This window comes from Cynara cardunculus, assembly GCF_001531365.2.
Source record: "Cynara cardunculus var. scolymus isolate 2C chromosome LG 8, CcrdV1, whole genome shotgun sequence".
NCBI lineage: Eukaryota > Viridiplantae > Streptophyta > Magnoliopsida > Asterales > Asteraceae > Cynara > Cynara cardunculus.
Window position 1 is genome coordinate 23,586,086 of NC_037535.1, and position 26,608 is coordinate 23,612,693.

The 26,608-nt window shown below is 36.8% G+C and overlaps 3 protein-coding genes across 3 annotated transcripts; 2 read left to right on the forward strand and 1 right to left on the reverse strand.

Annotated features, from left to right (window-relative positions):
* Positions 1-6,460: 6,460 nt before the first annotated feature.
* LOC112517247 (2S seed storage protein-like) lies at positions 6,461-7,303 on the reverse strand. The gene has a single exon (XM_025124618.1). The coding sequence runs from the start codon at positions 7,284-7,286 to the stop codon at positions 6,489-6,491; it is 798 nt and encodes a 265-aa protein (XP_024980386.1). The 5' UTR covers positions 7,287-7,303; the 3' UTR covers positions 6,461-6,488.
* Positions 7,304-11,363: 4,060 nt separating this feature from the next.
* On the forward strand, positions 11,364-18,708 carry LOC112517368 (reticulon-4-interacting protein 1, mitochondrial). Its single transcript, XM_025124774.1, has 7 exons — positions 11,364-11,797; positions 13,253-13,480; positions 13,803-13,876; positions 15,452-15,611; positions 16,345-16,464; positions 16,555-16,663; positions 18,069-18,708. Exons 1-7 carry the CDS (start codon positions 11,543-11,545, stop codon positions 18,248-18,250), a joined length of 1,128 nt encoding a protein of 375 aa, XP_024980542.1. The 5' UTR covers positions 11,364-11,542; the 3' UTR covers positions 18,251-18,708.
* Positions 18,709-22,698: 3,990 nt separating this feature from the next.
* Positions 22,699-24,618, forward strand: LOC112516343. Its single transcript, XM_025123354.1, has one exon. The coding sequence runs from the start codon at positions 22,699-22,701 to the stop codon at positions 24,481-24,483; it is 1,785 nt and encodes a 594-aa protein (XP_024979122.1). The 3' UTR covers positions 24,484-24,618.
* The last annotated feature ends 1,990 nt before the right edge of the window (positions 24,619-26,608 follow it).

Here is a 26,608-nt window from a genome sequence, read left to right on the forward strand (position 1 = left end):
GAGTTCCCTGGTTACCAAATACTTTGTTCTTCTATCGATCCTTTTCTGTGTTCTTATATCAACATTTGTGGTATCAGAGCCAGGTTAGCATCTTCTCTTGATTCATCTCTCAATGGCTGAGTCAAGTACATCACACACTACCTCTGTGATCATTCCAGTATTCAAAGGAGAAGGTTATGAACACTGGAGTCTTCGTATGAAAACTATCCTTCGATCACGAGATTTGTGGGATGTTGTATACCTGGGTCTCACAGCAACAAATAACAGAGACGGTSATAATAGAGAGGCAAAAACAAAAGACGCTCAAGCTATGACAATCATCCARCAGGGTGTACATGACAKCCTGTTTTCCAGAATTGCGGCAGCCGACTCTGCAAAGAATACATGGGAAATTCTTCGAATAGAATTTCAGGGTGATTCTCAAGTCCAATCAATTAAGTTGCAAGGATTACGGAGGGTGTTTGAAAATCTATCTATGAAAGATGACGAGGCAGTAGGTGACTACTTCTCTCGTGTTATGAATAATGTTGGTCAGCAACGATCATACGGAGAAGAACTTACAGATCAGAAGATTGTTGAGAAAGTTCTTAGGAGTTTGTCTCCTAAGTTTGACTATGTAATACCATCCATCGAAGTGATGTTTGATCTGGCCGATGTCACCCCCGTTAAACTTATGGGACTTCTACAATCACAAGAGGAAAGAATCAACAGTCGAGCCTCTCTTGATAAACCACTTAAGACACCTGATCGACAAGATGAGCAGGCTCTTCAGGTAGTTCAAGGTCCTAACAAATTCTCACGTGGAAGAGGACGGGATCGAGGCTTTAGAGGAAGAGGAGCMGGTCGTGGAAGGGGCAGCTTTGACAGAAGCAAGGTCCCTCAATGCTATGTCTGCAAAAAATTTGGTCACTTTAAAAAGGATTGCTGGTATAACAATGAAAATCAAGTCAATGTAGCAGAAAATGAAGAAAATGGAGAAGCGGCAGAAACAGATGATCAACATYTGTTACTGGCTGTCATCTCACCACAAGAGTTTGTTCTAGATGATCAATACATGCTAGTGACCAACACTGGTAAATCCAACAACTTTAATCACTTGTGGTTCATTGACTCTGGTTGTTCAAATCATATGACMGGAATCAAAGACAACTTTGTGAGCATGGATGAGTCATTCCATTTGGAAGTGCGATTGGGTGACAAAAAGAAAGTGGCTGTTAAAGGAAAAGGGACTGTCAAGATTTATACAAGTGACAGTACATTCAAGATACTAGACAATGTCTATTATKCCCCCAAGCTTGAATACAACCTTCTCAKTGTTGGGCAACTCATGAAGAATGGTTATTCACTACAATTTGATGATGATATGTGTGTAATCAGGAGCAAAATAACAGGAAAGATTGTGATGAAGGTTGCAGTGGCAAATAACAACATGTTTATTTTCGATGCAAGGMTGACTTCAACTCATGCTCTCATCTCCAAATTTGATGATGAAGCACTTCGATGGCATTGCAGATTTGGCCACCTGCACTTTGAAGGGCTAAAACATCTATACAACAAGAAGATGGTGTGGGGGCTGCCTAAACTCAGAACATCTGTAATCTGTGAAGCTTGCATCACAGGTAAACAAGCAAGGTATCCCTTTCAGTCCACATCGTGGCATGCAAAAAATAAACTGGAGTTGATTCACACAGACTTGTGTGGACCTATGCAAGTCCCAAGCCTAGGTGACAGCTTGTACTTCCTGCTTTTTATTGATGATCTAACTCGAATATGTTGGGTCTACTTCTTGGCTAATAAGCATGAAGCATTTGATAAATTCAAAATCTTTAAAGTAATGGTTGAAAAAGAAAGTGGGTGCTTCATCAAAGTCCTTCGCTCAGACCGGGGGGCGAATTTTGTTCACAAGAATTTAATTCCTACTGTGAAAAAGCTGGAATCAAAAGAGAACTTACCATTCCCTACACCCCTCAGCATAACGGTGTAGTGGAAAGAAAGAATCGAACGGTCATGAACTTAACAAGAAGCATGYTGCAGGAAARAGAGCTACCTAATTTCCTTTGGGCTGAAGCTGCTGCTACTGCCATCTATGTACTTAATCGGTCACCTACTAAAGCTCTTGTAAATCRGACTCCATATGAAGCATGGACAGGTAAAAAACCTACTGTCTCTCACTTAAAAGTCTTTGGTTGTGTTGCATATGGCTTAATTCCTTCTCAGCTGAAAAAAAAGTTAGACAACAAGTCTGAAAAAAATATTTTTATTGGCTACTCAAGTCAAAGCCATGGGTACAGATTGTACAACCCTGACACAAAAAAGATCTCTACCAAAAGAGATGTAATCTTTCTTGAAGATTCWAAGTGGGTGTGGGGCCAAGAGAAAGCAACACTCAACCACTCCTATATCTTTATTGACCCATTTCCTGATGAATCACCTATCATATCTTCTAGTACTATGTCTAATGATACTAGTACTTTTCCTACTACAATTGAGTCAACTCCTAGTACTATGCCTAATGATACTAGTACTTCYCCTACTACAATTGAGTCAACTCCTACTCCAATGACTACAATCCACCAGCCCCGTACTACTACCTTCACATCTACACATGCATCTGGTCCTTTGAGAAGAACAATTAATCCTCCATCATGGCTTAAAGATTATCATAGTGGAGAAGGGTTGTCTGAAGAAGAAGGCGAGATTGCTTCTTGTCAATTTGCTCTTACTGTTTCTGACCCACTCACGTACAATGAAGCCTCTCAACACAAGAAGTGGCAAGAAGCAATGCATGCAGAATTGTTGGCCATTGAAAAAAAATCAAACCTGGCAGTTGGTCTCTCTTCCGCCGGGCAAAAACAAAGTAGGAGTTAAATGGTTATTCAAAACCAAACTTGGAGCTAATGGTGAAGTAGTAAAGCACAAAGCAAGGCTAGTGGCCAAGGGTTACTCTCAACAACAAGGTATTGATTTTCAAGAGACGTTTGCTCCAATTGCTCGATTTGAAACCATACGAGTAGTTCTTGCTGTAGCAGCTCAGATGGGGTGGTTTGTTCATCAACTAGATGTGAAGTCAGCCTTCCTAAACGGTGATCTGTCTGAAGAAATATATGTCGAACAGCCAGAAGGTTTTGTTGTTCGAGGAAAGGCTGACATGGTTTACAAACTAAATAAAGCCTTGTATGGACTAAAGCAGGCTCCACGCGCTTGGTATGCAAAGATTGATGGGTACTTCATGGAGAATGGTTATAAAAGGAGTCACAATGAGCCTACTTTATACATCAAAAGGAATAATACAGATGATGTCATTTATGTGTGTTTATATGTAGATGATATCATCTGCACATCCTCTTGTGATAACTTGATCAGTGAGTTCAAGCAGGGAATGAAGCTGACCTTTGAAATGACTGATATGGGTTTGTTGAAGTATTTTTTGGGTCTTGAAGTAATGCAGACCAACAAAGGAATCTATCTTTGTCAGGAAAAGTATGCCCAAAACCTGTTATCTCGATTTGGAATGAGCAACTGCAGGGAAGAGAATACTCCCATGAATTGCAATGAGAAACTTCTGCTCAATGATGGAGCAGATAAAGTTAATGAGGAGGCATTCAGAAGTTTGGTAGGAGGGCTTATTTACTTGACTCACACTAGGCCAGATTTGACCTATGCAGTAAGTCTGGTTTCACGATTTATGCATCAGCCTTCCAAAATTCATTATGGAGCTGCTCGCAGAATTCTAAAGTATATTGGCAGTACTATGAGCTTKGGAATATGGTATAAGCAGTCTGCAGGGATCAGGTTGGTGGGATACAGTGATAGTGACTGGGCCAGTTGTGTTGATGATCGAAAGAGCCTCTCAGCATACGTTTTCTCACTAGGYAGTGGTGCTGTTGCTTGGAGTTCAAAGAAGCAGCACACTGTAGCTCTATCAAGTACTGAAGCAGAGTATATCTCAGCTACTGGTGCTACTTGTCAAGCAATCTGGCTTCGTAGAGTTCTTGAGGATCTTGGGTTTAGACAAAGTGAGCCCACTGTGATTTATTGTGATAATAAGTCTGCCATCAACTTATCCAAAAATCATGTTATGCATAATCGTTCTAAGCATATTGAGTTAAAGTATCACTTCATCAGAGAGATGATTAAACAGCAGCAGGTAAGCCTTGAATACTGCAGCACCCATGAACAACTTGCAGACATATGCACTAAGGCACTATCCAGAGAGAAGTTTGTCTACTTCAGATACAAGCTGGGAGTTATGGAGTTTGAATCAAGGGAGGATGAAGAAGAATGATTCAAACTGTATTGCCAGGAGCTCTCAAATCACGTGGAGTTTTTTCTTCTTTTTTTTTTTTTAAATAAATTGCCTAATGGGTCTTGTTGTTAGATTAGGCTATTCTTTAGGTGATGCTATTCTTTAGGGTTGTTGAGTATTTTTCATATACTTTTTCCTATCTAAAGCCTGTTTTGTTCTCCATATTTTCATGTACTCAGAAAAGCAGTCTTGAATATAAGAGAGTTCCCTGGTTACCAAATACTTTGTTCTTCTATCGATCCTTTTCTGTGTTCTTATATCAACATGTTTCACGGCCTTACACACGCACTGTTCGTCGACGTGTCGGAGCTCTTGGCAGCACTGTTGGAGTGCTTCCTACTGTTGCTGTTGCAGGTAAGTCTGGCATTGCCGGAATTGTTGGCCCTGGAGATGTTGGCTACACTGTTGTTTTATTGAACTGGGGTTGATGTCGAAGGTGTCGTCTTCAATGGTGGTGGTGATGATGGTTATGTGGGCAGAAGCGAAAGCTAGGAGGGTGGCAATGGTGAAGGCGAGAACTATTCGCTTTGCCATTGTAGGATGATGATGGTGGAGGTGGGTATTTATGGTGGATTTTAGGGTTACACGTGGAGCAGTGGATTGTATAGGTGTTGAAAATTTGAGCTACACGTAGGAGTTTTACATGTAGCAAGTGGAAGCATGGTTGAGATTATGGTGGTTTATTGGTATAGGTTAATCAACATAAATTTCTGTTGTTGGTGGTTGAATGGTTTAATATAGACTAATTAAGTGATCAAAATAATTAAGAGATTTTTATGATATAGTGTAAAATAAAATATAATTGTTTGATAATTGTTTATAATAAAATTAAGGTGTTGAATGGTTAAGAGAGACTCATGATACAAAATCATTCAGATGGTTTTAGAATTGTGAAAATTAAGACAGACTTTTTTTTAAAGGGTTGTTTGTTTACCTCTTAATAGTTTCATTAAAGAGGCAGTATTTGAATCGTTAAAAAATGAATCTTGTTTGGCGAAAAATGAGTCTGCCTCTTAATGGTTCTAAAACCTTCTGAATGATTTTGTATCTTAGATCTCCCTTAACCATTCAACGCCCTAATTTCATTGTAAACACTTATCAAACAATTATATTTCATTTTGAACTATATCATGAGAGCATTTTAATCATTCTAATCACTTAATCATTCAACACAAATCATTCAGCAACTGCCAAACAACCTTTTAAAATAAGTGACACATGTTAAACACTTATCGGTTAAAGTTACCAGTCATGTACATGCCTCTTAGCAGGTAAGATTCTCTCGAGTTTTGTCATGCTCGATCAATAAAATAAATGCCTCTTATATGTAAAAATTAGGTTATGCATCTGAATTTTCCTTAAAGAAATCAAGGATAGAAACCCATTATACTCTTTATTATACATAATATTCCTTTTAATTGTTATTGCATAAATTTTCAAATCCTCCAAAAGTTATATATCCACTTTAATTTAGAAATTATACCAACATGTTTTTATTTTCGGAAAAACTTGATAAATTACATTATTATACTATTAATTTTAACCCAATTAAATTGTTTCTAATTAATTCCAATTTAAATTATTTAAAACAATATTTAAAAGTTGTTTGACAATTGCTCAATGGTTTGATGTAGAATGATTAAATGATCAGAATAATTAAGAGACTCTCGTGATATAATACAAAATAAAATATAATTATTTAACAATGAAAAACCCATGACATAAAATTATTCACAAGGTTAAAACCACTAAAAAGTTTTAAAACCATTAAGAACCAAACTTCAATTAAGAGTTACATGATAACAAATTAACATGTTTAAGCATTAGACTATATATCTTTCTCATAAATTGGTCAAAATTAATGAATTTTGTTCAAAGATAAAAAAAATGTCTGAAAATCTCATGTTCAAATACAATTAAAAATAAAAAATTCCCCAAAGATCAAATACAGTGACCCTAAGCTATTTACAAAACAAATGATCGTCTCAAGATTAATCATTTTGACTAACGGGTTAAATATCTAGGTTCATTTGAACTAAAAACTCATTTTATTTATTCATAGATGATCAATAGCTTGGGAAACTAATCCCATCTCAAAGCCATTAACATGGACTAGAGATACGACCTATCCCTATCTAGCTTTATTTATCATCGTCTCCACTGAACCATCAAGCTACCTTACTTAGAACATCCAAGATGGAATTTGGCACTGTTCCACATCTAAGTTACATTGGTTCTTCAGATTCTGAACCATCCTTCCCAACTGCCCCATCTCCGGCCGCTGCTGCTCCTTCTGAGCTTGGCTATACACTTCCTTCATCGCCTCACACTGGCATTCMACGTCCACATTTCGAAGCTCTTCACAGCACTGTTCCACTTCTTGCGGCTGTTTCTCCAACGAAACGACCGTCCTCAGGTAGCCGGAGCCGGAGCCGGACTGTTGTTTCAAGTACTTTTGGCACCGGTTGAACTCTCGTCCCTGGACCTGACTCCGGCATTGTTTGCCGGTTTTAATATTGCATTGTTTTCTGGTTTGGACGTTGCAAATGTTAGGGAGGTTTTCAGCCTTTTGTTTCAACTGTTGGGAACCAAAAGGTTGTTGTTGCTGCTGTTGTTGTTGTTGTTGTTGCTGTTGTTGCTGTTGTTGGACTTCTCCGAACACCTGTTTCACGGCCTTACACACGCACTGTTCGTCGACGTTTCGTAGCTCTTGGCAGCATTGTTGGAGGGCTTGCTGCTGCTGTGGGTTTGGCAGTCCGGAAGGGGTCTGATCCGGCTGTTGCAGGTAATTCTGGCATTGCAGGAGTTGTTGGTCCCGGAGATGTTGCATACAAAATTCTTTTTTGGAGCTGGGGTTGGTGTCAAAGGTGTCATCTTCGATGGTGGTGGTGACGATGGTCCTGTGGGCAGAACCGAAGGCTAGGAGTGTGACGATGGTGAAGGCGACAACTATTAGCTTTGACATTGCCTGCTTTGACATTGCGTGATGGTGATGGTGATGGTGATGGTGATGTATTTATAGTGGATTTTAGGGTTACACGTGGAGAAGGAGATTGTAACGGTTGGGTACACGTAGGACATTTAAATGTGTTAAGTGGAAGCATGGTTCAGAGAATATGCATGCCGTGTCGAGACTCTACATGAAATGGAACACACGTCGGATATACAGACTTCACTACTCGGTAGAACTTGCAATCTGTAAAGTGATTCAAAAAGTAATCATAAATTGGTGTAAAATTTGATGGAAACAGGCATTCTCAACCAAAACGACTAATTTCAGGATAATCATCTGTTTTGTGGGTAGTCTGAAGTCATCATATTTAGGGCTGTAAATGAATCGAACGTTCAACGAACAGTTCGTGAATCGTTCGACGGTAAGTTTGTTTATATTCGTTTATTTAATAAATGAACGAACATGATTACAAATAGTTAAATGAACAAACATGAACAAAAGTCTGGTTCGTTCATTTATGTTCGTAAACATTCCATTTACGTTCGTTCATTTATGTTTGTTTACGTTCGTTCGTTTATGTTCGTTTATATATTAAATTTAATATATAATATTTTATTTATTTAGTTTGAATTCAAATAATATTTATTTAAGTTTTAATTTTTTAGAATTTGTTTAGATTTAAATTTTATCATCATTTTGTCTTATTTGAAATTTTTACCCTTTCACTTTTGTCAAATGATGATGGTGAATTTTTTTTTTGTTCAAATGATGATGATTAATGAATGGTGATTGTTTTGTAATAGTTAATTGAACGATAAGTAATAGTGTTCGTTTATTTATGTTCGTTTAGACTTGTTCGTTTATGTTCATTTAGACATGTTCGTTTATGTTCGTTTAGGCTTGTTCATTTACGTTCATTTAGTATGTTAATGAACGAACATAAATAAACACGAACACACCTGATTTTTAAACGAACGAACACGAACACAAAGATTTTTGTTCGTTTACAATTCGTGTTTGTTCGTTTGTTCGGTTAAGTTAAACGAACGAACATGAACAAGCCCCTGTTCATGTTCGTTCGGTTCGTTTACAGCCCTAACCGTATTTGAACTTTCGTGACCACAAGAAGATTTTTATTTCTCCTTGGATTTGAATATGTGACCTTCAAGTACTTTTGACCTTTGAAGACCAAGTTCAAACCAATTAGGCACCACCCATGTTTAGTGTATATGGTGGTATGGGTCATCGTTTCATTTCTTCATCATAGTGTAAGAAATTATAGGGTTGTGAGAAGCGTCATTGTATCAATTTGTTGTGTGTCACCATATAATATTTTGGAACTATAACGAAGACACAAATTTGCCTTGGTAAAGTTGGTTTGCAAGACTTTTTCTCCCATCCTAAACCTGAATTCGAGTATTGTTAGTGTCATTTTTTTAGTATTTAGCTTTTAATTTCAGATTTATTATGTTTCCAAAGAAACTTGCAATAAAAGACTTGAACACATGACTTTACATAGAAAAAAGCAATGAACTAACCACCAGAGTAATGTTGATTTTGAGAAAAATATTTATATATGTTTCTTACTGTTAGATGGTGTCATCACTTGAAAATATTTCTAAGTCCATCTATGGTTAAGAGTGAGAGTTCAATTTGTCTCATATGTTCGATTTAGGGCTTGAAGATTCATCGAGTTATGGTAGGCGACTTCGGTTTAGGGCTTGTGGATTCATCGAGTTACAGTAGGCGACTTTGGTTTAGGGCTCGAGGATTCATCATAAGCGACTTTGAGTTTGTCTTCGTATCTTCATTTTCATTTCTACTACTTGGTTTGCCTTGTTATGTTTATAATGTAAAATTAGGTTTGCTTTTGGTTACATGATTGACTGATTTGTATTCGGTGGCTCTGATTTATCACAAATTGATCATCAAAGAATCTTATTCTAGAAAATTTCCTTTTACTAATTAATGAATTAGAATTTTTGATAATGTTCATCATTTAAGTTCCTTCCTCCTGTACTTGAAAACAGACTCAAAAACTACGATTTAGTATAATATATGATTATATGTACTTATTTTGAGCTTTTAGATATCATTTTTTGGTTAAATATAATATGTAACTATATATACACATAGAAACAGTCTAATATTAACCTGTTTACATATATGTAGTACAGATACATGGTTTTGTCATGCTCTTGTCAATTCTTAAATAGTCAAGAAGCATATTCAAACTTGTTTACATATATGCATTGTACATGATTAGAACTATGAAAAATCCACGAGTACTACCAAAACACTAGACAACAAAATTACATTGTGCATAATAGTTGCCTGTTTAGACAACAAGTAACTCTCATGTATGCATGTTTATGTATGTATATGTATGTATGCATGTATGTATGCATGTATGCATGACTACTCTGTATAACTTGCAATCTGTTAAAAGATTCGAAAAGTATGTCATAAATTTATAAAATTTGGTGTAAAATCTGATGGAAACATGCATTTTCAATCCTAACAGACTATTTCTAGGATGACCAACTGCTTTGTGGGTAGTCTGGAGTCACCATATTCAAACTTCTGTGACCACAAGAGGATTTTTATTTCTCATTGGATTTGAACTTGGGACCTTCAAGTACTTTTGACCTTTGGAGCTCAAGTCTAAACCAATTAGACACCACCCTTGTTTAGTGTATATGGTGGTATGGGTCATCATTTCATTTCTTCATCATAGTGTAAAAAATTATAGGGTTGTGAGAAGCGTCACTGTATCAATTTGTTGTGTGTCACCATATTTGAACCACTTTCCCATACCTCTCGATTGACGCATCTTTGAACCACTTTCCCCTCCTCGTAACTCCGATGAAATAGGGCCCCATCCCTCTCGAACAAAGCCCTTCTTTGCACCCCTCCACACTCCTTGTGGCTCTATAGAGGGTGGAGGTAGGTGGTGGTGAATCTGGGTTAATCAATTTAGGGTTCTTAAATTGAAGTCGAAGGAGGTGAAGGATGCAGATATGTAAAAAGACCAAAATAGCCCTCAAGTGAGGGGCATGTGACTCATTTAACGGACTCTAAACTAATGGTGTTAGCGTCAGGGATTAATTTAGGACCCGAAACATGAAATTTTGGACCACAAGTGTAATTTACGGTTGGAAGGGACGAAAACCAAAAATCAGGTATAGACAAGGGACCAAAAATGTAATTCACTAATCAAAATTTAATTCAAACAAATTATACAAAAAAAATAATATTTTATGACATTTATATTATGTTTTTTTCATCCATATTTTTTTTCGAGTTCTTACGTTCTCAATCTTTTTTCTCCACTCATTTGAATACTCCACACACACACACATATATATATATATATATATAAGTATATATAGGTATGTTTTTTTTTTGTTAACGTCAATCTTAAATCCCTAATTATAGTTCTTATTATAATGACGCTATTTTATCGCATGATTAATGTAGTGTTTGTTGTAAATTTGTAGCCATATGTATTATAAGTATGTCATCATATTGATGATAACTACCCATTTATATAATACATTCCAGCTTTGAAACCATATTGTTGCTAAAGGGGTTTTGTAATGTCAGTTGGATCAATGTATTTTTGGTTTTTAGTGCCATACGGTCTCACCGTCTCAAAGCAAACAAAGTTACAGATTTTCAAGTTAAACAGTACAATATGGGACATTAACCAACTGAATGTGCAAAACGCAATTACTGAAAGCAAAGTGATGAACTGATTATTTTTTTAAAACTAATCATAGATAAAAAAAATATAGTATCTCACGGGATTTTTGAGTCGAGTATTGGGTCGCTCGACTCGACTCGACTCGTTAATAAATCGAGTCGAGTTCGAGTTTGAGCCGAGTCGATCTCGAGTAGCTCGCAAGTTCATTGAATTTTTTTAGACTTTTTCTTATATTAATCTACAAAATTAAAACCCGAACCGGGTTTTTGGTTACACAAACATGATGGTTACTAAAAAAGGAAAGAAATGGACGAAAGTTGAAAAAAAGATAAAATGAATAATTGGGGAAATTAATTGAAAGAAACATAAATCTGAAAATTAAAAAGGAGGCATGAAATAGATGCAGTTGCAATGGACCTTAACATCCTCTGCGGATACAAACGGAGACACGTCCACCGCCACCCACCACCACCTCCCTCCTCCACCCCTCTCCAATTCTCTCTCACATACTGAATTTCTTCATTGATTTCTTCTATACACCTCTGAATTTCCGATCATTCGTCGAAACAATTACACGATGCGGTCGTTATTGCGATTTAAGCAGCTCAAAATTTCAACAACGGTTGGTTCTATCCAAGGCACGTGTTATTCTTCACACAGGTTAGGTTTTGGTATTAGGAATATTGTCACGAGCTGTAGAGCGGTGGTTTTGCCGCGGTTCGGTGGTGCTGGTGTTCTTGAAGTACGAGATAATGTCCGTGTTCCTGATCTTAAGCCGAATGAGGTACTCGTTCGAGCTCGCGCCGTTTCGGTTAATCCTCTCGATACAAGGGTGAGTTGTGATTTATTTTGTTAATTTTGGTGTCGTTTCATTGTTTGTTTATCGGGAATAGAACTCAGTAAGATGGAGTCGGCTTTTAGATTGTGCTTAGCTTCACCACTGTTTGTGCTGTCGAAATTCGTAGAAGGTTAGGCGCAAATGTATGGATTTTTCTCAATTTTGATTGATTTGTTGATGTGGAAGTTCATAACAAGTCAACAAAGTGTTCATCATGTGAACTTTAGGTATCCTGCTGTAGATTTTGGATAAAATAGAGACGTCTGTCAAGAGGATTTTACTAGTTTAATAAAGCTTTAATAACTACATTTATGTGGTTAAACTAATACCTTCATCGCCCAATTCGTATCCACTTTACAGAATCTGTGCAAACGAAAATTTGGTGAAGGTTTAGATGAGACTCTGGAACGCTTGGCAACTGTGTAATTTTGGTTTCATTTTCCCCCGTTTAAACTAATTCGGCAATATGATTGAGTGCATGAATTTGTTATTTCCTTGTGCCCTCTTATACTGGTTCATCGATTTTTAACTTATTTATAACTTTTTATCTCTGTTTTTGGATTGAGCATTTCCTAGAACCAATTTTTGATGTAAAATACCTAATTTATAGGTTACTTGCAGGAATGAGTTCTTGCATCACAGAACTAGAGGGCTCACTGGCATACTTTTCACAGTTACAGGGCTCTAGGTTAAGAATCACATGCAAAAGTGCTTTGTCGTTGTAGATGGGTTTGACAGCTAGCTTAGTTTCTCTATGCTTTCTCGCTTAAGCAATATCTCATCATTAGTATAAGACACCATAAATAGGATCTATTTCCGGAACTAGTGAACAAAGCTTTCTTCCCAGTGTTAGAATGTCTTTCTTTAGTCAGGAGGATCTCTTCCGGTATCCTATTCCAGTTGATGCTTTTCTTTCAATCAGGAAATAGTTTCATCGCCAGAGGGAACTGAAACTATCCCAAAGAAAAGTGAGGTATCCATCAAAAAGCCTGAGCAAACAAACAATCCTCTCATGGAGAGGCTAGGCATTAAGCAAAACCTTACAATTATCATTATACAGTTGCAGAAAAGTAATTCCATGAGCATCATTTTTATCTTTTTCTTGAAGTATATAGTAAATACTGTACAATGATCATTATACAGTTCCAGAAAAGCAAATCAACCCCCGCACACTCTTCACCTTTGGTGAGGCTTGAACCCACGATCTCAAAGAAGGTTGGGTTACTAGGTACCGCTAGGCGCTAGGCCTATGGCCTTTTGGTAGCATAAGTTATCTTCCAGCATGCCTTTTACATTAGTATGTGGCATTGTATATGATTAGGTATGCAGTTACACTTCTTTTTGTCCATGAAGTTTGGAAATTTTAACTTGTAGCCTCTTCACTCGATTATCTCAAATGAACTCAGCGGTGGCGTTTGTTCAGCTGTATATGTTCCATATTTTTTTCAGATGCGAGCAGGCTATGGCCGTTCCCTATTTGAATCGCTTCTTCCATTGGTTTTGGGCCGTGATGTTAGTGGTGAAGTTGCTGCAGTTGGAGGGTCTGTTCAGACTCTTAATGTTGGGCAGGAAGTTTTTGGTGCGCTGCATCCAACAGCTGTGAGAGGTACTTATGCTGATTATGCTATTCTTGCAGAAGATCAGCTTACACCAAAACCATCGACAATCTCGCACGTGGTATGTATTGTAGTTATTGGACATCAAGAAACTGTACTGAAACTCTTATCATCGACCTATATCTTCTTGTTTCTCTTCTTCATGTATATCCTCACTATAGTGAATTGATAAATTTTACGAAGCCTGAGAGAATAATTTCAAGCTTGCAAACAATACCATGTTAGATGTGCTTTCATGCTTGCTTCAAAATATATAAAGAAGTGTTGCATCATTTTGGCTTCATCCATTAGTAGAATTTATGAGCTATCTATTTGGTTAATTGCATATCTTTTAAGGTAATGATCATGGTGCATAAATGTATGTTACTTTTGTTAACCTGCAGGAAGCATGCGCAATTCCTTTTGCTGCTCTGACAGCATGGCGTGCTCTTAAAAGTACTGCAAGGATAAGTAAGGGGTACGTTTATGGCACTTTGTTGCCAACTTCTTGGTTGGTGGCAATAACATGGTCTTGTTGTTTGTCATTACACACTTTAACTTAATATCTTGACTTCATAAGCACTGTAATATCTTCAGACTTAAGAGGATGAAGTAATTCCTTATGTGAGTTCACTAATGGAATATGTGATTACAAATAAACAGAAAAATTCATGTATGGATTATATGATATAGGATTAGTGGAGATAACCTTTCATTTGGTGCCTGCAATTATCATATAGATGATTTAATTTAAAATTTTATTTGTAACTTCCAATGGCGAATGTATAACCCAAAGTTAAACCCGACAGCATGAGAGAATAACACCCTAATCTATTTGTGAAGCTCAACCATTCTCTCTTCCTGTCCTGCCCATGCTGTTTGACTGTTGTATAACCAAACCAAACCAAAAGAGCCCAATATATCCTACCCGGAGGTGGGGTTTTTTTTTGGGGGGGATGTACGCACACCTGTTCTCTACCAGAAATAGTAGAGTGATTGTTTCCGTGAAGACCCCTGACTTGCGAAAAGTGTGTGAAAAAGAAAATTTCCCAAACGTTCTGAAGAATTTGAAAAGGGAGAAGAAATCGAAAGTGAAGAACTTGAGACCAGAAAGTAAGATATGTCGAAATCTGAAAAAGGAAGCAACCCCATATAAACAGAAGTAGGTGTAAAGAAACACGTGAAATCTTTCTTTTTTTATTGCTTGCTTTCCTCTAACTCCTTATGTATGCTTCACTGGTTGGGTTCATAGCAAAGGTAAGACAATGACACAACCAACATATCTACCGGCTTACTAACCTTACCCCAACCCTATACCTCTCAAGCTCCCCTCCTCCCATCTATGCTAGTTACAGCGCCCCCCCCCCCCCCCCCCCCCCAAATCTTGCGTCTTCAAGAACTTATATCAGAGGTCATGTCCTTGGAAATGCCTAAGCCTTGTGTTTCCAATGTCGCTCTCTACTGCTCCAACCCCTCGTTTACCTCCACTTTCGACTGTGCAAATAACGCAATGTTTTCTGCAAATAACACACACCAAGGGACACTCTCTTAGTAGATCTCATCCAAAATCTCAACAAATAGGAATGGATTTAGTACCGATCCTTGGTGTAGCCCTACCTCTACCAGGAAATACTCGGTCCCATCCGTTGGGGTCCTGGCATAAGTCCTCAGCCGCCAGTACTTATCCTGAATCCCCAGACATATCTACATGGCACCCCTCTTTTCCAGGCTCCTCCAAATTATGTCCCGTGAAATGCTATCATAGGCCTTCTCCATATTTGGTATAAAAAATTTTGTTACCAAAATTTCAGAAATCAATATGCATATTTGGTATAGTTCATGTTTTATTATCTATAGCTATAGTATGCCTAAATTCATAACTTCTTCCACCAATAAGCACTTGTTACTTTTAAAATTGATTATGCTTAATTAGTTCAGAACATAGCAACCATGAAGACAGAGGGAGTAGAAACAAAAGGAAAGCCATATTGCTATCTTTGGCAAATTTTACCATGTATTTTGCACAATACTTTTATAATTAGAATGTCCACAGACAGAGGGTACTAGTGGTGGGTGGAGGAGGAGCTGTAGGTTACTCTGCAGTTCAGCTAGCCGTTGCAGCAGGTTGTGCGGTTTCAGCTACATGTGAAAGAGAAAGCATAGATCGTCTTTTGGCAGCTGGTGCCGAACAGGCAGTCGACTATACCGCTGAGGTGATGTAATTTTAAGCAGTATATTCTCTGACATAATAACATCTTAAGTATTACTCCCTCCGTCCAAAAATAAGTGTCTACATTTATATTTTAGTTTGTCCCGAAATAAGTGTCTGCTTTGCAATTCTACCTTTAATTATGAGGGAGAAAATCCGTTACTCTCTCTATTACTAAGGTTAAAATTGTCATTTACTTAGGGGTCGTTTACCAACATAAACCCACTAAGCACTTACCAGGTAACGATGACCACCCTCACTTACAAGGGCTTTGGCCTAGCGGTATCTGAGTCTTTCACCTCCTAGGAGGTCGGGGTTCAAACCTCACCAATGGTGAGGAGGGTGTTTGAGTTTATTTGTTGCATTTGCCGTATATAAAATATATTATATACTTAAAAAAAAAAGTCTCTTACCCGAGCGTTAACCGGGTAAGAGTCACCACCCTCACTTACCAGGTAAGATTTTCGGATAGCAAAATGGCACTGTAAGATTCTCGTTAAGACGATCATCTATGTAAGAGGCGATAAGTGTTTATTTAACCGGTAAAAAGTGTGAGCGTCTATTGTAAGTGTTTAGTAAATAGCCCCTTAATTAAAAAGTGTAATAAATACACATTTTAAAAAACGTGTGCCTTTTATTGTGGACATTTATTTTGGGACAAAGAGAGTACTTGTTGATAGGTCATCGGTAGGGTGCCTTTAGGCCGTGCTCTCATGTGCACTGGTTTATGATCACAGGATCTGGAAGTGATCTTGAAAGGGCAATACAATGCTGTATTAGACACAATTGGTATAGACCCAACGGAACGACTGGGCATCAATTTGTTAAAAAGAGGCGGACATTACATGACACTGCAGGTAGCATATGCCAGCTTCTTAACTATTTTGTGAATAGTGGATCTTAGAATTATTCTTCTCGCAGTTGACGTGTGTTTATTTTTGCTATAGGGGGAGTCTGCGTCATTGGCTGATAGGTACGGTCTGGCTGTTGGCCTTCCTACAGCCACCGCCATTTTGCTGAAGAAACAACTTCAATATCGATATTCTCATGGAATAGGTAAAACTCTTATGAAGCATCATACCCGGATGAGATTAGAAATGCACAAAACAAACCAAGCCTGAAGCCCGGTCTTAAAGCCTGATGAGGCTGAAATTTTGGTGGCAAAAAGCCCGACCTGGGAAGGCCTGTATAAGCCCGATTAAGCTCGAGAAGCCCAAAAAACCAGGCCTGAAAAACCCGATTGGGCCTCTTTTCCAACCCCAAAGCCCGGCCTGGCCAGGCCTATAAAAGCCCGGACCTTTTTTTGCTTACTGGAAACAAACTTGGAAGGACTGGGCCCAGGCTTGAAAAAACCCGGGCCCTGTGCATCTCTAGGTACGATTACTTTTCTGAGTTCAAGTCTGAACAAAGAAACTAGCTTATGTTTGCTTCTTCTCAATCATCGCATTTATAGTAAGCGGGTAGCATGTCCTACAATTTTAGCAATGCTCTCGCATTTCAATTTCTTAGCTGGACATTCTTTTTTTGCTGTCCATAAATTTTGGGGTTGAGTTCCAAGGAGACGTCTTACTTAGTCTAGGGTATAAGAGCATCTCCAAGAGATGCTCTATAATTTCTCCAAAATGGAGAAGCAAAAACTAATATCTGCAAGAAAAGAAAAATCACATTCAACTCTAAGGGTGCGTTTGATAGGACATAACAAAAACTTGTTGTCCCATGTTTGGTACGACAATTATACTGGGACAGAACAGGAAAGAGTGGAATAAAGATGCATTATTTTGTTCCACCAAAATATGTGGAACAAAAATCAGTTAGATGAACAAGTTTGGCGAATTACTAAACTACCCATGTCATATTAAAACCCTAAAACCTTCCATAATTCTTTCACCCGCCTACCTCACTCTCCTCCATCCGGTACCAAACACGCTCTAGCAGTTTCTTCATGTTTGGAGATTTCAACATTAATTATATTATTAAACTATTCAATAGATTTAATATCCCAAGAAATTTTCCAATTTTTTTATTTGAAATGATGATATGTTCAATTTCATTAATGTGAACAATAAGAAAATCATTTTTCTCACTTCATCATTTTATTTTGAAGGGTTCTCCAAATTTGGAGAATTTTATCCTCTCTCCTTTGAAGGATCTCTTAGACCAAAAAAAATAGGTTAAAAATTCTAAAATCTCCATTTCGGGGAATCTGTTGAAGATGCTCCAACCCTTCTTCGAAAAGTTGCCTTTCGTTTGCCCGTCATTGTGCACCCTTGGTTACGATCAGTCAATTCCTTTTTAACTTCATTTTTCTCTCCTTTAACTCTATTTCAATACTTGATTGAATCAAAGCAGAGCTGATCTAATTGTATGGGCAGCATCATTAACTTTAGGGAAGTTGTTTGCATCTATTTAGTCCCGACACAAATCCAATTATGCCGTGCCCATTAATGCCTGTTCCTTTCAGAATATTGGTGGACATACATGAGGACGGATGCAGAAGGTCTAGACGAGATTCGCAGGCTGACTGAAGCTGGGAAGCTGAAGGTACCTGTACAAAAGACATTCCCAATTACACAAGTTCGAGAGGCACACGATGCTAAAGACACCAAGATAATACCTGGTAAAGTTGTTCTCGAAATCGACTGATATTTAAACTCCCATTTCTAAGAATTAGTTCATGCAAAATAAGACATTCGTTTCCCAATATATATGCAATAATTTACAACCCTTTTGTTGTATGAATCCTGGGGTTTGATTATATTTATGGGTAGAATAGCATAGCATGCCATTGTAAGAGTACCTCCAACATATACAGAGGTGAATTGTCCAAGTGTAGTTGATGTAGGACTCTTACACGCCCCCTCACCGGAGCTAGATGGGCACTTATTTTCCCAAAGGGGGCCAGGCTAGTACAGATTGCCCCAAGGTGTCGAGTCTCTAGAGTAGTAGACTTTGGCTCTGATACCATGAAAGAGTATGTGGAACCCATTAGATACTCTTCAAAAGAGCCCTTGAAGAGAGAAATGAAGTTCAAACATATATGAAGGAGAATTGGTCGATGTAGAGACTCTTACAAATCCATCACAGGTAAATGGAAAATTGGAAATGAGTTTGATACTCCAATTTATTACCTAGTAATATCTGGTAATGAGTCGTTTTATTGCAATCTCTCCAACCAAGTTTATTTTTTTAGTCACTTTTGGACTATATGTATTTAGTTCACAGTGTGAAACTTATTTACGTGTACTTTTTGTTTCACAAACACTCCAAAAAGGTTCACATTGTGAACGAGTATATTACAAAAAACAGATATATATTAATCATTACATTAAATTCTAGCTATAAATGAATATATATATATATATATATAGTATGTAAAAAATAGCAATGATTCCAATGATGAATGAATTCAAACATAAATAATTGCAACTTAAATAGTACATTATAATTGTAGTTTCAATCATTTGTACAATTGAACCAGTTACATCAATTTAAGTGTTGCTACCCAACCCTTTTCTTTAATAATTAGATGATAAGTCGATATGCTTTTGTGCCCCATCCATCCCATGCCATGCCATGCTCCCATCTGTACTTGCATATTTTTATTAAATACTTCTTTCTCTTTACATAATTGACACCACTAAAATTACAAAATCAGTAGTGCAATTTGTATTTCATTTTTAACTAAGGGGCCATTTACAAACATTTATCCGGTAAGCGTTTATCGGTAATTTAACACTATCATTTACTTACATGGTAAGATTGTAATTTAACAAAACAGTATCGTATGCAACAATTTTTATTTCAGGCTAAACTGAGGTGAATGGAAATCCATTTTCATTCTTTTATCTGAATCAAACACCCTTAAATGTAACTCGATTGTGGTAGTGTTTATAAGAATGTTATATGCATTCCCTTTTTTATGTCAACATTTGATTAAATCATGCATTTAAAATATATAAAATAATTCTTGATATTAATATTTGTATGTATATGAAAGAAGGGTTGGATTCATGAAACCAGTATATTTTCGTGAAACCCATAAGATGTGGTTTTTTTTTTTTTTGCTGTAAAATTTTAATATCAAGGTATTATGATAAAACCTCGATATAGTTTTCATATTTCTCTCCCTACTCAAACCTGAATAGTATTTTGGTAAAGGTAGTGTTTGGACGAAAAGTAAATAGTTTTTTGCAATGACATTTGCCGCGCGACTTTTTATGCGATGGTTGGAGGCAACACTTTTTTGTTTGAGTATATTTGTGTGTTGGTGACGCGCGGTTGAGGCGCGTGAGATGATGGGGTGTCATGATTGGGTTTCAGTCACGTGCCTTCTTGGATTCTATATGTTGTCCCTCTTTCAAGACGAGGCATGTGAAATTAGCACTTGCCCCTACTTTTTAAGTCTAATAACGACAATGCCACTGTCACTCTCCTACTCCTACTCCTTACTATTGGTCCATTAGCTCCTTTTTGTCCCTCCATAGCCCACCCTTTTTTTTATTTTTATAACGGATTTTTATTTGGATTCTTTATAAAAACAATTTATTGACTTATTTAGATTTGATATTGATAATAAGTATTTTTTGAGTGTTTGGATAAATATTTTATATCGGTGTCAAACTGTTAATAAGTAGTTTTTAAAGAAATTACGTCATTCTAACTTATAATAAGTTAACATGGACTTTTGTAAAAAAACATAAATTGTTTCAAATAAGCATCTCAAACACCCTCCAAAATCAAGTTAATTCATATATTGAAAATGTAAAAAATTTGAGTTTTGATTTTGATGTGTATAAAGAGAAAAAAAAATACTAAGTAGAGTTATATTTAGTAATGTATAGAGGTGTAATTAGTTTCCTATTTTTTATTTTATGTGGAGTATTATGAAATTTTTAATTTTTATATCTCAAATAATTAAGAGCATCTACAACAGCTATGTTAAAATAGAGAAAATAAACATTTTTTGTTGCTTCAATAGCTATGTTATCTTCTATGCTAAAATAGAGAAAACATGAGAGAGATTGTGAAAATCTCTATAGAAAAATTATATTCAACCAATTAAAGCTATTGATGTAAAATGTGTAGGAGAAAGAAGTAATATTTTTATTAAATGTATTGAATATTTTATTAATATAATTAATGTTGTGTATCAACTAATTATAATTGATATGTAAAAGTATATATCAAAAGCTTTTTTTTTAATACTGTGTATTAACTAATTATAATTTATAATTGATCTGTATATGGTCTTTGACTTGGTGATATTAAAAGCTTTTTTTTAATACTGTGTAGAAAATTAATTTGCATTAAAAGAGAGATCAAATAAAAAATTACATTTTTACCCTCATTATATAAATTTATTATGTGCATCAACCAAATGTATATATTGTTTTCTATTGATTCATTGATGTTTGTAAAGTTCACACGTTTTAATTGGTTAACAAAAGATCTTACCTCTATATACTTACATACACACACACACACGAACATATGTATGTGTGTGCAGTTTTCCCCTTCTTTGATTATATATTGCCCTTTCTTATCGGGTAAAGAGGTTATAAACATATAAGACACGATGTCGTAAGCAATTGTATACTTGAATCTCTTATTAGATCCCAACTATAAGCAAAATACCTGCCAAGTACACGACCAATGAGGATGCCTATCTGGGTAAGAAACGTTCAAGAACGAATTACTCGATAGAAAAGTTGTTCGAACAAAACATTTGCTTCTTTAATAGACGTAGAAAAGTTGAATTAACGTTACAAAAAAAAAAACAGAAAATGAGAGGATCAGAATTTAGAAGAAAAAAGAGAAAATACAGCATATATATGTTAAAGATGCTCTAATTTTTTTTTCCAATTTCAATGTATATATGACGATGAACCAAATCATCACAGACCTAATAGTTTTTTCAAAGGTTACTGGTTCAAATCCTGCAAGACCACTTGGATTTTTCTTAACTGTTTTTTATGGCCCTTGAGATTAGTCGAGGTGTGCACAAACTGACCCATAAACCCATTGTTAAAAAAAGCAGTTCAATTCCACTAGCAATGTCAGTAACTCTTATTTTATTTTTTTATAAAAAAAATATCTGATTTAAACGTATACGACAGCAAAATTAGAGTTCATCAACTTAAATAGCAGTACACATAGCCGCTAGTGAGTTTCGATAACTTAAAAAACTTACCATATTATCCACTTTCATCGTAAAAATATTGAAGTTTTTTAAACTTTTTCGGGTTCTACAACTTCTCTAAAGTATCTGTTAAAAGTATAATATAATTTATTTAAAAAAAATAACTTTTGATATTTTATTTTTAAATAAATTATAACATAATTACTAAAAATGCTTTAATGTACAAAAATCCGTCTCTAAACATTAGCTCAGCTGATAAATGAGGGATGAGTTAATTCAAATACAAGACAGACACGAGCCTCACCATCTAAACGAGTCATGAAAGTGCTCTCATACATTGGTGTCGTTAACGACAGATTACGTGTAGAATCAATTAGGGTTGTCGATATAATAACTCGTTTGGTCAAATATACAGACCCCATTCCGGTCAAGATAAATATGAAAAAGAAAACCTCTAATATTTTTGTCCATCGATGATTAAGGGGTTGTTTAGTAGTTACTGAATGGTTTGGTGCAAAATGATAGTGATCAGAATGATTAAGAGACTCTCATGATATAGTGCAAAATGAAGTATAATTATTTGATAATTATTTACAATGAAATTAGGACGCTGAATGGTTAAAGAATGTCCACGATGCATAATCATTCAAATGATTTTAGAACCATTAAAAAACAATTTTCTTTTTACCAAACAAGATTCACCTTTTAACGATTAGGAGATTGTTTCTTTAACACCATGTTAACACTGAATTTTTTTGAGTGACGTGGACAGAATATAAAAGCCAGCTGTCAATATGAAAACCTCAAGGGTAGTTTGGTCTTTTCACGGTGCGTGGTCTTACAGTCCACCCTGCAAAAGACAACCTTCGTCTCGTCATCTTCTACATTTAACACCATTTTCTCCTATCTGCAAACCCACCATCACCATGAACCACTCTGATCAACCACCACAATGAAGATCTCATCCAAATCAATCTTAAGCCCAGGTCGAGCCGCCGGTGGCGGCGGAGGACGAGACCCACCAAACAACCTCTCCACCTCCCTCAGCCGTCGACTCAGAAACAGCGGCAGCATAAAAGGCGGCGCGTCGCCGGCAATGTTCCCAACCACCGCTAAAAAGAGAGGTAGTTTCGAAAACCCAGAACCCTCTTCCCCTAAAGTCACCTGCATTGGTCAAGTTAGAGTTAAAACCAAGAAAAAACAAGCAAAAAAGCTCAGAACTTTGTCAAGAAGACATAGCTCCGGCGAAGTTAGCTTCAGAAAACTAGAACACCATCAAGAAAGCTGGCCGGCGCCGGTGACGGAGCAGAGGAGTAATCAGAAATGGGTTCATTTGCCGGTGACGATTTGTGACGCTTTAAGAGCATTCGGATCGGAGTTCAGCTGCTTGTTTCCTTGCCGGACGGAAAGAGAGAAAGAAGAGAAAATGGTGGCAGCTGAAAATGATCGGAGTTCTTGTGGTGCGGTGTTTGCACGGTGGTTGGTGGCGGTGCAGGACGGCGATGGTGGCGGAGAGAGAGATATTGAGCTGGTTGTGGAAGAAGATGATGAAGAAGAAGAAGAGAGCTTTAAGAAACCAAGAAGACATGTTTTTGAAGATTTGGAGATAATAAATGATCGAATTGAAGGGCACAAAGACGAATCAAGAATGAGTATTTGCATACCACCAAAGAATGCTTTGTTGCTGATGAGATGTAGATCTGATCCCATGAAAATGGAAGCTCTCACAACTCGATCTTGGGCACCCACCATTGATGAACAACTTGTCGAAGATCAAGAACCCATTGTTGATTTGAAGGAATCTCAACAAGATCTTGAAATGGAGCATCGACAAATCATGGGTTTGGTTCAAAAAGATCAAGAAAATGAAGAACTTGATGATCTACAACAACACAATCAAGAAAACCTTCAAGAAAATCTGCAACAAGAAGTGCAACAAGATGAAGTTGTTGAAGATCAAGATCAAAGAGAAGAAGAAAGTATGTATCTGGGGTTTTTATTTGAAGAAGTTGTGAATCAAGATGATGAGATTCGAGAACATGAAGTTGATTCTGAAATGGAGGAAGCTCTTGAAGAAGAAGAGGTTGAAGAGGAGGAAGCTCTTGAAGAAGATGAAGAGGTTGAAGAGGTGTCGACAATGGTGACTGAAACTGCAGAGATCTCTGAAACCCATGAAGAAGAAATGGTTAACAATGGAGTTTTAGAGGGAGAAAGCGATGTGAAGGAGGAGAGAGAAGAAGTGTTGCCGGAATGCTTGTTGATGATGATGTATGAACCCAAGTTATCAATGGAGGTATCAAAGGAGACATGGGTTTGCAGTACAGATTTCATCAAACGCCAATCCAACAAGAGAAAACCGCCGCCGCCGCCGCTGCCGCCGCCAGCGGTGAAATCCGAAGGTGGAGATGAGTCAAGGGTTAGTGTTACTGTTAGTGCTACTACTACTACTGATTATGATTTGATGAGGGTGGCCGACGGTGGATACGCGCCGGTGCTACAGAATCCGGCACGGTCGTCGTGTTCATTTCCGGCGCCACCGTCCATGGCGGCTATGTTAGAGCAGAAGCTAGCGGATGCGATGGGGTACGAGCCGTTTGTGCTGACAAGGTGCAAGTCGGAGCCGATGAAAACGGCGGCGGCTAAGCTACTACCGGAGAGTTGTGTTTGGGAAAACAGGAAGTCGAAGCGGCTGAGCGGGGTTGCATTTGGCGTCGGCGCGGCTGGGTTAGGGTTTTGAGCTATGCTTCACATGGTTGTACATTGTTTATCAAAAACATTATTTAGTGAATTAGTGGGATTGTACAAGTATGTGATGCATGTGTTGTTTGCACAATTTTTTTTAGTTGTAACATGGTTTGATTCTTATTATGATTGTGAGATTACTTCTGTTACTATGTATTTCACCACATAATTCGACATCGATTCAACTTGAAAACCGAGAATCTTCAGGTTGGATCGTTTTATTCACTTGACGGGGGGTGACGATGTAGTTGCAGGAGACACTGGTCGTGAAGACGATACAATATTCAAGTGGTGATGCATAACGTTCTGTACTAAAACCATTTCCGACTCATTACACTGTTTTAATGCAAAAGATGGTGTAAATTAGGTATGGTTATGGGGCGGGGACCCCGATCCCCCATCTTTGTCCCCGTCCCAAAAAAAACCGAGGAATTTGATGACATCCACATCCTCGTCGCCAACGGGGAATGGGGATCCTCAACGGGAAACGAATATGGGTACGGGGTGGGGAGTGTGATGCCCGTCCCCAAGACCTGGTTTAATGGGGAATCTCTGTCTCCGACCGGGGCGGATGAACGGGGTTTCCTAACGAATCGCGACCAATTCTCATGCTTAATGTAAATATTGATTCTTCTTGAACCGATTACATCATTTCTTTTACTAAAAAAGAATATTTTTGTTATATCCTTATTTAATTATGATTATATAGATTTCTAACAGAGTAATGTTTAATTTTGGTCCCTAACATTTGTAATTTTCAACTAATATCTTCCATAAACTTCAAAAACTCAGATTGATCCCTTACGTTTGTCAATTGCCAACAGTTTTGGTACTTCATCTTAACGTCCGTCAAGTTTTATTAAATGAGGAGTGTTTTAGTATTTTAAACATTTTTCAAAAAATGTATAAAAAAATTAACAATCTATCTCAAACTTGGGATACGTGAGACCAACATGTTTTCGTAGGACCCATGAGACCATTTTTTACACTTGAAGCTTCACAGCAAAACACTATGAAGGTAACTTTCACAATGTTTTTGTTGTGAAGGTAACATTCACAGTGTTTTTTTGCTATGTTGGTTCGTTTTTTTAACTTACAACGTTTTGCTATGAAGTTTCAAGTGTAAAAAAGTAATCTCACGAGTCTTACAAAAACAAGTTGGTCTCACATCCATTTGCCTCATGTTTTAAATAATAAAAGACCGAAAAATTACATAGGAATTGTCAAGCTTTGATTTAGGTTCTCACTTCTCTATTTGATGGTAGGGTTGGGTTTTAATTTTTTACTTATTTATTTTTAATAATATATATTAAAATATGAGATCTAGTGTTAAATTACGAAACAACTAAAATACTCCTCATTTAATTGGACTAAAATAAATGAGTGACTAAAATACCCCTGACTTGATAAAAAATGTTAACATACTAAAATATAAGTTTTTAAAGTTACGATATCCATTGAAAATTGTGAATTTAGGGATTAAAATTGATTTTTACTCTTTTTAATAACACACTATTTGAGGAGTAGAGAAGTGATTATAACTCTTCATTTGGTCAAGATTTGCGGCTTCAACTGTGAAGCACCGGATAATTTCTCGCGTGGTATATGAAAGATAGAGAGGTAGTTTCATAATTTTTAAAAATAGGAAACAAAACAAGTGCATATGTGAACCCTGTGAATAATGTGATTCACATGTAAGCTATATGTTTATATGTGAACCATATAATTTACATATGAACTATTTAACTAATTCACATATGAATAAACTAATTGATTCACATATGAATTAATTAATTGATTCACATCTAAACTAATGAATTGATTAACATATGCACTTGTTTGCCGCCTATTTATAAGAGAACAAGAAAACAGCCAAATCACATATGTTTTACATGCGATTACGGATCACAGTCAATGCAAGAGTGAGCAGACGACCTAACCCATGGCTAGAGTCGTGTGAATCACATGTGATTTTAGTGTAAAATCACATGTGATTCGACTGTTTTTATGTTCTCTTATTCGGTTACTCTTCTCGTATGAACCCCAGTCTCTCTCTCTCTCTCTCTCTCTCTCTCTCTATATATATATATATATATATATATATATATATATATATATAT

Bases quoted from the DNA above. Each gene is read 5' to 3' on its own strand.
- LOC112517368 (XM_025124774.1), top strand. From the start codon at position 11,543: ATGCGGTCGTTATTGCGATTTAAGCAGCTCAAAATTTCAACAACGGTT. The intron at 16,465-16,554 runs GTAGCATATGCC...TTTTTGCTATAG, and splicing joins GACATTACATGACACTGCAG to GGGGAGTCTGCGTCATTGGC. The intron at 16,664-18,068 runs GTAAAACTCTTA...TGTTCCTTTCAG, and splicing joins TCGATATTCTCATGGAATAG to AATATTGGTGGACATACATG.
- LOC112516343 (XM_025123354.1), top strand. From the start codon at position 22,699: ATGAAGATCTCATCCAAATCAATCTTAAGCCCAGGTCGAGCCGCCGGT.